Source organism: Heptranchias perlo, chromosome 2 (genome assembly GCF_035084215.1).
Source record: "Heptranchias perlo isolate sHepPer1 chromosome 2, sHepPer1.hap1, whole genome shotgun sequence".
Lineage (NCBI taxonomy): Eukaryota > Metazoa > Chordata > Chondrichthyes > Hexanchiformes > Hexanchidae > Heptranchias > Heptranchias perlo.
Genome location: NC_090326.1, coordinates 103,328,267 through 103,340,549, shown reverse-complemented (window position 1 = coordinate 103,340,549; position 12,283 = coordinate 103,328,267). Strand labels below are relative to the sequence as shown.

At 40.6% G+C, this 12,283-nt stretch overlaps 1 protein-coding gene across 5 annotated transcripts in view; it reads right to left on the bottom strand.

Annotated features, from left to right (window-relative positions):
* Positions 1–12,283, bottom strand: part of ikzf1 (IKAROS family zinc finger 1 (Ikaros)) — a 74,269-nt gene that overhangs the window by 21,395 nt on the left and 40,591 nt on the right. For 4 of the 5 annotated variants that reach the window (XM_068005260.1, XM_068005291.1, XM_068005269.1 and 1 more), the window contains exons 4-5: positions 6,684–6,944; positions 5,916–6,083 (exon numbers count right to left, since the gene is read on the bottom strand). In XM_068005260.1, the coding sequence (XP_067861361.1) occupies positions 5,916–6,083; positions 6,684–6,944 (429 nt within the window). The remainder of the gene's footprint in view (positions 1–5,915; positions 6,084–6,683; positions 6,945–12,283) is intronic. The other variant, XM_068005277.1, reaches the window with a different exon arrangement.

Sequence of the window (12,283 nt, the reverse complement as noted above, 5' to 3'; positions counted from 1 at the left end):
ATTTCTATTTGAGTTTCTGTGCCCATATGAACCCACTTACTACTTTCTACCCTACGATCAGCCTCTTTTTGGGATCTGGCTTCCTTCTTGCCATTCTTCTACCTACCTAGTTTAAATAACTCTTGATTGATGTCTCAATGTTCCTCAATACTTACTATCCCACACTATTCAGCTTCATTACCCACTACCTCAATCCTCCAAGTACCCTATCCTTAAACTGCTCAGTATTCCTCTCTGATCTTTTACAGCTGAGTACTCTAACTTCTCTACTCTTCCCCTCCCAAAATCCACATTTTTTTTTCTGTCAACTATACGCTGCTCAGAATTACAGCTTACATCTGCATGCCTTGGTCCAATTATCCCTTGACCTTTAAACCTGCTTCACCTGAAGGCTACATTTGGTCTTGACTCCCCATGTGCAACACCACAGTAGGTTGATGAATATTAACATACATACATAAGCCAGCTCATCCAAAGCTCTGCTGCCCGTATCCTGACTTGCACCAAGTCCCGTTCACCCATCACCTCTGTGCTTACTGGCCTACATTGTCGCCCAGTCCTGCAATGCTCAAATTTAATATTCTCATCCTTGTGCTCAAATCCCTCCATGGTCTGCCCCTCCATATCTCTGTAACCGTCTCCAGCCAAACACGGACTGCAGCGGTTCAAGAAGGCGGCTCACCACCACCTTCTCGAGGGCAATTAGGGATGGGCAATAAATGCTGGCCTCGCCAGCGACGCCCACATCCCGTGAACGAATAAAAAAAAACCCTCCGAGAATTCTGCATTCCTCCAATTCTGGCTTCTTGCGCATCCCTGATTTCCTTTGCGCATTCATTGGCGGCCGTGCCTTCAGCCGTCTAGGACCTAAGCTCTGGGATTCCCTCCTTAAACCTCTCCGCCTCTCTACCTCACTTTCCTCCTTTAAGATGCTCCTTAAAACCCACCTCTTTGACCAAGCTTTTGGTTATCTGTCCTAATATCTCTATGTGGCTCGTGTCAAATTTTGTTTGATAACATTAATGTGAAGCGTCTTGGGATGTTTTACTAGGTTAAATGCGCTATATAAATGCAAGTTGTTAGTTGTTGTACATATACACACACATTAGTTACGTCCCACGACTTTCAACAGTACAATCATTGCTCAACTGGACCAACCATATCAACAACGTGGCAACAAAAACAGGGCAGAAGATGGGCACTCTGTGACGAGTGGCTCACTTCCTGATCCCTCAAAGCCTCTCCTCCATTTACAAGACTCAACTCAGGAGTGTGAAAGAATACTCACCACTCGCCTAGAAGAGTGCAGCTGCATCTACATTCAAGAAGTTTGGCCATCTATGATATCAGCTGGTTTGATTAGTGCCTCCGCTACTGAACTCAATTTCCAGACCCTCCACAACCAGCGCACTGTGATTGATGTATGTACTATCTATGGAATGCACTGCAGCATCCCTCAGCCTTGTGACCTCTACCACTGAAAAGGACAAAAGCAGCAAAATTATGGGAACACCATCATCTGCAGGTCCCACTCCAAGTCACAGACCATCCTGACTTGAACATATACTGCTGTCCATTAGTCACTGTTAGGTGAAAATCCTGGAATTCCCTACCTAGCACCATTGTGGGAGCACCATCAGCAGAAGTACTACAGTGGTTCAAGGATAAGGCCCAACACCTTTTCCGGTCAACTAGGGAATGGCAATAAAAATGCGACTTTGTCAACATCGCATACATTCTGAGAACTAATAGAAAAAAAAATCTCTGCAATATCCACAACCACTGTCCATATTGAAAATGTACACTTATCTCAACTATCCACTAGCCTCTATGATACTCATTGCCTCCCCAAACCCAATACCCACCAACCAAGCTTTTCACTTCCCAACTGCAAGCTACCTCAATCCATCAAATATTCACTATCCAAATACTACCTTAAACTATTTATTACCCATCCCAAATCCTATCTGCTTAACACTCAACCCCAAATACCCCCCAAATTCTCAATAGTTTCCTCCTCTAATTGTAGCCCACGGTCTCCAATATGGTCACAAAACCAAAATATCCTACCAAACACCCCCTGCTATCACTTACCATTGTCAACACCACAACACATCCACTTACTTATAAAACACATATTCTCCATCTTATCACCAACATGATGGGAGATACTCTAGTGTGCATCCTTCACACTTCAGACATCATTGTCCATCTGCCACTTTGATCTGGCGGTGACCCCATCCCAAACCCCGAATTTAGATGGCGCAGTTAATTTCTGGGCTTTTATGTTTGTGATGATTTTATTGAGCATGGAACATTTATAGATGGATTGTAACTTTAAATATAAAGTAAAATTACATTTATATTTCCAGAAGTGTATTTTTTTTGATGCAGACTCCCAAAGAAGAATTGTTAAATACAATCTAACCATATACAGTTCTGCTGATGGTTCAGTTGGTAAGTGCGAAGCTGGCTGTGGAACTGAGCTATATGGACCAGGAAGCTCTTAGGCTCAAGCTCTAAGTCTGTGTAGAGCTATCTGATCTCAGCTGCATTGGCCATAACAGAACTACAACAGATCTCAGTGAAGGGTGCTAGAAAATTGGAGGGGAACAAAACAAAATTTGTAGAAAATATCACAATCAATGAATATCTTATACTCCTTGGAATTACAGTTGATGATATATGTGGGAGACTGCTTAGCCCATTTATATGACATTCCTCTGCCCACCATTTTAATGGAAGGTAATGCCTCTGTTAAAATAATGGACAGAAAAATGTAATAGAAAGACATCTAGAGAACGAAAATATAATAAAGAATAGTCAGCACAGATTTCAGAAGGGAAAGTCATGCTTGACCAACCTTATTGAATTCTTTGAAGAAGTAACAGAAAGATTAGACAAGGGTAATGCAGTAGATGTAATATATTTGGATTTTCAAAAGGCTTCGATCAGGTGCCACATTGTAGACTCATGGCTAAGATCAGAGCATGTGGAGTCAGGGGACAGGTAGCAGAATGGATAGCAAACTGGCTACAAAACAGAAAACAGAGAGTAGGGGTTAAGGGTAGCTACTCAGACTGGCAAAAGGTAGAAAGTGGTGTACCACAGGGATCGGTGCTGTTCACAATTTACATTAACGATTTAAATTCGGGAATCGGAAGTATAATCTCAAAATTTGTGGACGACACCAAATTGAGGTGCGTAGTTAATAGTTAATTGCAGTTAACATGAATGCGTCAAAATGCAACAGGACATTAATAAACTTGCATAGTGGGCATGTAATTGGCAAATGAATTTCAATATAGATAATTGTGAGGTGATGCATTTTGATAGGAAGAATGAGGCCACATACTGCTTGGATAATAAGGGCGCTAAATTGGGCCGTGTAGCACCGAAACAACGGGCGCTACAGTCTCTCCAACATTCAAGATGGCACCTTGGCTGCGCATGCACGTTTCCAGCATGATGTGCGCCAGACGCCATCTTGGTATAGGAGCTAGCGCATGCGCAAATACCGAACGTCGGCTGCATGTAAAGTAAGGAGAAAATGGATACAATCAATTAACGCTGATTTAAAGTGATAGACACCATTTTGGGACTTAATGCTCAACTCAATGCACAGTTTTAACCCCAACCATCTGAACGTGTCTTAGAGTGCCTGGAGGACCCCGACCAGCGCTATTTAAAGGGACCTTGCAGGATTTACAGGTTAGTGGCTGGATTATTGCTTCTGGCCGCCGAGACATTTGTAACTGTTTTTGGAGGACTCCTAGACTTGAATACTTGGACACGGGGTCATAGCCTAACATTTAGAGCCAGGACGTGCAGGAGTGAAGTTAGGAAATGCTTCTACACGCAAAGGGTGGGAGAAGTTTGGAACGCTCCTCTGCAAACGGCAGTTGATGCTAGTTCAATTGTGAATTTTAAGGCTGAGATTGATAGATTTCTGTTTTCCAAGAGTATTAAGGGATAGGGGGCTAAGGTGGGTATATGGAGTTAGATCACAGGTCCGCTATGATCTCACTGAATGGCGGAACAGGCTCGAGGGGCTAAATGCCACTTCCACTTGCTGCCTCCTGATATGCGCCACCTTCTCCTGCAAGAAAGCGGGATGTGTGTCTGGGTGATGTGCCTGTCATGATTGAATAGCTGCCGGTGTGTGTGGCCTGTGAGTTGTGAGTGGGCAGCTTGCAACAGTGGTAATGTGTAAGTGTGAGAGGAAGCATCTGATTGGAAGAGTTGAGTACTGATGGAAAGAGTTTGTTGGTATGTGAGTGACGGGGGTGTAGTGTGTGGAGCAGTGGATGTGGCTAGTGGTGTAGTTGGTAGGAGATGCCACTTGACAGTTGACCTCAAAGCATTGAACTTCTTCCTGCACTGCATCCATGTTCATGATGTTGTGCGCCTGGCATTGACTTCATCCCCCGCTGCCTCCCACAACCTTTTGGGTATATGTCTGGAGGGCCTCTTGCCCCTCCCCCTCCCCCGACGATATACGATATCCCTCCTTCTGTCCACCTCTTGCACCAAGGCCTCTTGTGCATCAGCAGAGAACTTTGGTGCACGCACTCTCGCAGGCCTGGTACCAACTCAGATCGGCAGATTGGTGAGGTTTGGCATGCAGATTGGAGGATGTGGGATTTAGTAGTGCGCAACCTTTATTCAATTTTTTAACTTAACTCATCAGTTTGTAAACATAGGGACGGGAGCTGCATCTGTATTTTGTATGTGCGATGTCTGATCTCCGTTCAGACTCTGTGCAGACAGCAGACTGTTATTTTCAGCAAGTAACAGGTACCAGCTACCTTTAAGAGATTTTTAAGAGACAGCCTGCCTTTAAGAGATTGGGGCTCCCCCTGCTGGTGGAAAATGCGAATTGCATCGAATCCTTGTTCAACGCTGATTCGGAACGCTGCTTGTCGGTAACTCCTCAGGCCTGACAAAAGCCTTGTCCTGCCTGCGCAGGGGCCATTGGCCGCGGGGTAATAGCAGATCGTGCTACCCCCGCCCAATAATATGTCCTATCCAATTTTTTTCCCTCTAAGAGTCTAAACAGGATAGACGAGCAAAGGGATCTAGGGGTACAGAAACACAAATCACTAAAAGTAGCGTCGCGGTTAAATAAAGCCATAAAAAAGGCAAATCAAGCACTCGGGTTCATTTCTAGAGAGATAGAATTGAAAAGCAGAGAAGTTATGTTAAACTTGTATAGAACCTTGTTTAGACCACACGGAGTATTGTGCACAGTTCTGGTCTCCATATTATAGAAAGGATGTAGAGGCATTGGAGATGGTGCAAACAAGATTCACAAGGATGATACCAGAATTGAGAGGATATCCTTATCAGGAAAGGCTGAACAGGCTGGGGCTCTTTTCTCTAGAAAAGAGAAGTCTGAGGAGTGACCTGATAGAGGTCTTTAAGATAATGAAAGGATTTGATAGGCTAGACGTAGAGAAGATGTTTCCACTTGTGGAGGAGTCCAAAACTAGAGGTCAGAAATATAAGATAGTCATTAATAAATCCAGTTGGGAATTCAGGAGAAACTTCTTTACCCAGAGAGTGGTTAGAATGTGGAACGTGCTACCAAAAGGAGTAGTTGAGACAAATAGCATAGATGCATTTAAGGGGAAGCTGGATAAGTACATGGGGAAGAAAGGGGTAGAAGAGTATCCTGATAGGTTTAGAAGAAGTAGGGAGGGAGGAGCCTCATGTGAAGCATTAATGCCAGCATAGACCAGTTGGGCCGAATAGCCTGTATCTGTGCTGTAGTTTTGATGTAACCTGACGTAAATGTCGTGTGAACATGCTAAGCATTCTTCTGCTAACATTACTTTCTGGCTTTCATTTCATGAATCCATCTCTTTCTGATCATTTGGTAACTCAGTGTACACATTGTCGACATATATACCCACCAGAATGAGTCCGCAGATGACCAGAGAGTGCATCTCGACGGCGGCAAGCGTAGTTGCAAAGATGGCACTTGAATGGCTTCTCACCAGAGTGCAACTTAATGTGGCGAAGTAGATTGCCTTTCTGAGTAAAAGACGCACCACACTGACTGCATTGGAAGGGGCGCTCCCCTGCAAGACAGAGTATATTTGTTAGCAAAAAAAAGCTAAACATATTAAGTGTGGAATTTCAGAAAAAGATGTATCTTTGTTACTGTTCTGTAATTCCTGCCAGCTGCAGGTTTGATATAACATGAGGCATTCAGACTAAACCTGCCAGTTTCTCAACGCTTCAGTGGCTGGGTCAATTTGATCTGAAAAATCTAATTTTTTTTTAAATCAAAATGGCACATCACAATGAAGATTCGAACTCATTTAAATAGAGTGCCTGCATCATTGTGTGTTAAGAGCTACTCTTCCTGATCAGCAGTTTCAGAATAAACAGATTTGATTTTTGAACGTTGTGGCATTTTGTTTTTTAACGTGGCTTTTCCAGTGGTTCTTAAAAAAAAAGAAATGGCAATGAACAAGAAAAAAAAAGAAAACTTATTAAAATGCATTTCAGGCTCTCACTTTAATCTCTGCATCACATTCTCATTTTAAATGTGAAGCGTTTTACTATTCCAGTTATGATAATTTTTTTTTGGAAATGACATGCAAAAATGCGGCATAGTAAAATCCAAATGAAAGTGATGAAGGTAAAAAACAGAAAAAAGCGGTGCCTGTTTTTACCAGTGTGGCTACGTTTGTGCACCATGAGGACATTTGGGCCAATGCAAATTATTCCACAGATATCACACTTCAGCTTGCCATTTGGAAGTCGAATGCCACCAACTCCAGAAAATGCTTTGTTGCCTTGGCCATTGTGTGGTCCATTCAATTTAGTCCCAGAAGTATCTATCATACGCAAGTCTTCAGCACACTCTTCACCATTTGTGTCACAGGCTCTCCCATTCTCTTCGTCACTTGGAGTTTCTACTTTAATAGAATTTGCTGGAAGAAAATAGAACATAAAATGTAACAGATGGTCACTGACAAAATAATAATTTTACACATGAGGGAAAGAGGAGAAGGAAACATGTAACAATTTTTTTAATATATAGGAGTCAAACTGCAAGGGTGTTTGTGAATCAGGCAAAAGGACAGTAAAACAAAACACGGCTGTAGGAGGCCAAGCCAAGCTTATTACTCTCCTGCTCAATACTATCATGAATGGATCAGTTATTTACTCATGGCATCAGTATCTCATGACCACCTAGATTCCTTTGTAGATTCCAATCTTATTTGAGAACCGATAGAACACTTAATCAAATGTAGGAATAACTACTTTGAGACAGAAAACAAGCTATTACCCGCAACAGTGAGAGTTTAGGATCAGTTGGTACAATTGTTACATGTGGCACTTCCATGAACTAGTTCTATCCGTGCACATTAGCTGGACACTAATATGGTTGGAATTTCAAAAGGCAAAAATATAGCATACATTTTTACACCGACATTTGAATTTTGAAATTCTGCCACATTAACATCACTTGGATAATACAAAGGGACAGGGATAATTACTGATAAAAGCATAACACATAACAGAGAAGACTCATTTGTGTACTCTCACTCCAGAATGAACTAGATTTAATTGCACTTAGACACATTGTTAAATGTTATAAACAGATCTAATGAGCATCTGATGCTGATGCATGTTACATGTAGTATCCCTTTAAAGTGTAAGCAGAAAATTTGCTCAAAGGTTTTTTCCTTGGATAATTTTTTTTATACCAAACAGGAAATTATTCTGGAGGTAGAATTATCTTCAGAAAGCAGTGTTAGGTTAGGTAGCTAATCAATGGCTTTAAGGAATAAGTAATTCATTACACAAAATGGGTAGTGTCAAACAGCTCTGGATGTTTTTGTGAGTTAGGGATAACCAAAAATGATTTCTTCCATAAATTGTAACTACAGCATCTTTAAATCTGTAATGCTTCTAATTTTGTAATCTTCTGTTCTTGGCATACTCTACAGCTCCACTTAGTCCACATGAAAAGGGCTGAGTTCAGGTAGTTTTTACTGCAATTCCTCTAGGCATATATTTCAAAAAGAGTGCCTATGATTCCAGCTTGTTTTAGGCTGATGCCATACTTAATAGTAAAATGAATAATGAAAACTTCATTATCAAAAATAATTGAAAATACACGAGTAATGATTACACTTTGAAACTAGATTACATCAACTCGAGAGCTCTGATGGAAAAATAATACTTGAGAACAGGAAAAAAAAGGTCTCTTCTGGGCAGCTGCATTTAGCATATTTAAAGATATTTTTTCACAGTTCGTTCAAATCAGCTCCATCTCCAACTTATGCCATAATATAGAGCACTTTATAAATTTTATAAATGGAAAATAGTTAATAAAGCTTTCAAACCATGGTTTTTGGAACTACGTTTGTAATATCAGTGAAAGCACATACTATAGAAGATAGAACTTCAACATTTTAATGCCTCAACTTATTAAATCCTATCCATCTTATGGTTTTGCACAATAGCCTTTCAGCAAACTGCTACCTGTTAAAATATTACCATCGGATTGACGGTTTTCAATTTGAATATCCAATCAAATAAATTAAAAACTCAGTTCTTACATTATGTTCCACCCAAAATATTAACCTATCTTTCTCCTTCACATACTGACTGATCCATTGTGCATTTCCAGCATTTTCTGTTTTTATGTCACATTTCCAATGTTAAAGGATTTTTTATATATCGCACAAATTAATTTGTCTGATTGGATGATTTAAATCTAAAAACAGATTCTTCATTGCTAAGTGAAGCAAATACAAGTTATAATTATGATTAAAACTGGATGTACAATGGAATCTAAATCAACTGGTTTCACCACAGAGATAGAAACACATAACATCCTTCCTGCAACCAAACCTAAAGTGAAACCTCATTTTAACAAACTGCTATTACAAACTTCCATTTTTCCTGATTTTGGCTGAAGCTCCATAAAGGGAGGTTCAGGAACTCAAACCTCAGGAACAAAAATTCCTGATCGTGATTTCCACACCATTGTAATAACGATGTTTGACTGCAATTTGGTTTAATGTGAATGATAATTTTGAGAAAGTTTTTTTTTAAGTAATGGCATCATGTCTTAGTTGGAACATTTTATTTAGCAGCTGAAAACATCATTCTATGCCACTAAAAGACATTAATCAATTAATTTTAAGTCTCTGCCACACTTTCACATCTGCACATTTGCGTGCTAGGGAGGAAATGGCCTCACATGGTGCAGTAATATTAAAGAGGCCATTTCCTTCTTGGTTTTGCAAAGTGGTCACAATAATAGTTTGATTTAAAAGATACTAAGGCTTTTAAAAAATAGTCGCACATGTGCCTGACCTTAAAAGGTCAGAGGTTTGTAAGTTACAAATATGTGTTGGCTGCCATCTCTACATTGCTCCTCAGTAGTTTAATAGATAGCACAGTCATCCTAGCAGGGACTCCACCCCACTTATTTCATTTCAAAAGAGAAAGCTCTGTATCAACAACCTCCTGATCCCAAAAGGAAAACTCCATAGTTTTTCTGTCTTCACATCTACAGTTGTGCATTCAAGTTCTTGCTGGGGTGCATAACCAAGAAATTCACAAAAAATGATTTTTGGGACAAAGGGCAGAGATTTAATGTATAAATATTTCCTGATTTACAGTACTCTGTACATCTTGATATATATCAGTATGTCCATTGATTGATACTACCGAGACAGGAGTAGGTGCTTAGTTGCGTACCAGAGGGATCAGTGCATGGACCCTTCTTCGTTCTTATCTATATTAATGACCTGGGTGCAAATAGCATTAAAATTGGGAATGCAGCAGATTTGTTAGACAATTGAGCAGGTAGATGACAATTAAAATTTAATATTGACAAATGCAATTTACAGCATACTGGAAGAAAGAATAAGCAACATCGATATATAATGAATGGAGACCTGGGAGTGACAATAGACTTGTCACTTTCAATGTCAAGATAAAATGAAGTACTAATTTAAAAAAGGGAATGGAATGTTGAGTACATAGTCAGAACTGTGGAGTGTAAAGCTACAGAAGTTATGTTGAGGCTTTATAATGTACTGGTCAAATATCACTTACAATATTGTGTGCAATTCTGGTGGCCACACTTCAATAGCCATTAGGTAGGTTACAGAAAAGAGAGACAAGAATGATTAAAGTGGAAAAGTCACCCGGTTCAGGTGGGATGCACTCTAGGCTGCTGAGGGAAGTAAGGGTGAAAATTACGGCGGCTCTGGCCACAATCTTCCAATCCTCCTTAGATATGGGGGTGGTGCCAGAGGACTGGAGGGTTGTAAATGTTACACCCTTGTTCAAAAAAGGAGAGAGGGATAACCCCGGCAACTATAGGTCAGTCAGCCTAATGTCTGTGTTAAAGAAACTTTTAGAGAGTCCTCGGGGTGTACGTTAACAAGTCTTTGATGGTGGCAGGATAAGTTGAGAAGGCTGTTAAAAAGGCATATGGGATCCTTGGCTTTATAAATAAAAGCATTGAGTACAAAAGCAAGGAAGTTAAGTTAAACCTTTATGAAACACTGGTTAGGCCTCAGCTGGAGTACTGTATCCAATTCTGGGCACCACACTTTAGGAAGGATGTCAAGGCCTTAGAGAGAGTGCAGAAGAGATTTACTAGAATGGTACCAGGAATGAATGTATGAACAAACGAATTAAGAGCAGGAGTAGGCCATTCGGCCCCTCGAGCTTGCTCTGCCATTTGATAAGATCATGGCTGATCTGATTGCGACCCCGACCCTACTTTCCCGTCTACCTACTATAACCTTTGACTCCCTTGTTAATCAGGAATCTATCTAACTCAGCCTTAAAAATATTCAATGACCTTGCCTTCACTGCTCTCTGGGAGAGTTCCACAGACTCACGACCCTCAGAGAAAAAAATTCTCCTCATCTCCATCATAAATGGGAGACCCCTTATTTTTAAACTGTAGCCCTTAGTTCTAGTCTCTCCCACAAGGGGAAACATCCTCTCAGCATCTACCCCTTCTAGTCCCCTCAGGATCTTATATGTTTCAATAAGATCACCTCTCATTCTTCTAAACTCCAGTGTATACAGGCCCAACTTGTCCAACCTTTCCTCATAAGATAACCCCCTCATCCCAGGAATCAGTCGAGTGAACCTTCTCTGAACCGCCTCCAAAGCAATTACGTCCTTTCTTAAATAAGGAGACCAAAACTGCACACATTATTCTCACCAATGCCCTGTACAATTGTAGCAAACCATCTCTACTTTTATATTCCATACCCCTTGCAATAAATGACAACATTCCATTTGCCTTCCTAATCACTTGCTGTACCTAAATACTAACTTTTTGTGATTCATGTACTAGGACACCCAGATCCCTCTGTACCTTAGAGTTCTACAATCTCTCTCCATTTAAATAATACACCGCTTTTCTATTCCTCCTGCCAAAGTGGACAAGTTCACATTTTCTCACATTATACTCCATCTGCCAAATTTTTGCCCACTCACTTAACCTATCTATATCCCTTTGCAGACTCCTTATGTCCTCTTCACAACTTACTTTCCTACCTACCTTTGTGTCATCAGCAAATTTAGCAACCATACATTCGGTCCCTTCATCCAAATGATTGATATAGATTGTAAATAGTTGAGGCCCAAGCATTAATCCCTGTGGCACTCCACTCGTTACATCTTGCCAACCTGAAAATGACCCATTTATGCTTACTCTCTGTTTCCTGTTAGCTAACCAATCCTTTATCCATTCTAATATGTTACCCCCTACACCATGAGCTCTTATGAAGACTTCAGTTATGTGGAGAAACTAGAGAATCTGGGGTTGTTCTCCTTGGAACAGAAAAGGTTAAGGGGAGATTTGATAGAGGTGTTCAAATTCATGAAGGGTTTTGATAGAGTAAATAAGGAGAAACTGTTTCCAGTGGTAGAGAGGTCAGTAATCAGAGGACAAAGATTTAAGGTAATTGGCAAAAGAACTAGAGGTGACGTGAGGAAAAAGATTTTTATGCAGCAAGTTGTTATAATCTAGAATGCACTGCCTGAAAGGGTGGTTGAAGCAGATTCAATAATAACTTTCAAAAGGGAATTGGATAAATGCTTGAAGTGTAAAAATTTGCAGGGCTATGGGGAAAGAGCAGGGGAGTGGTATTAATTGGATAGCTCTTACAAAGAGTCAACACAGGCTAGATGGGCCAAATGGCCTCCTTCTGTGCTGTATCATTCTATCAGTCTAAGATTTGAAGAGTAAAGGAGATGAGCTATGAGAAAAGATGAGAGA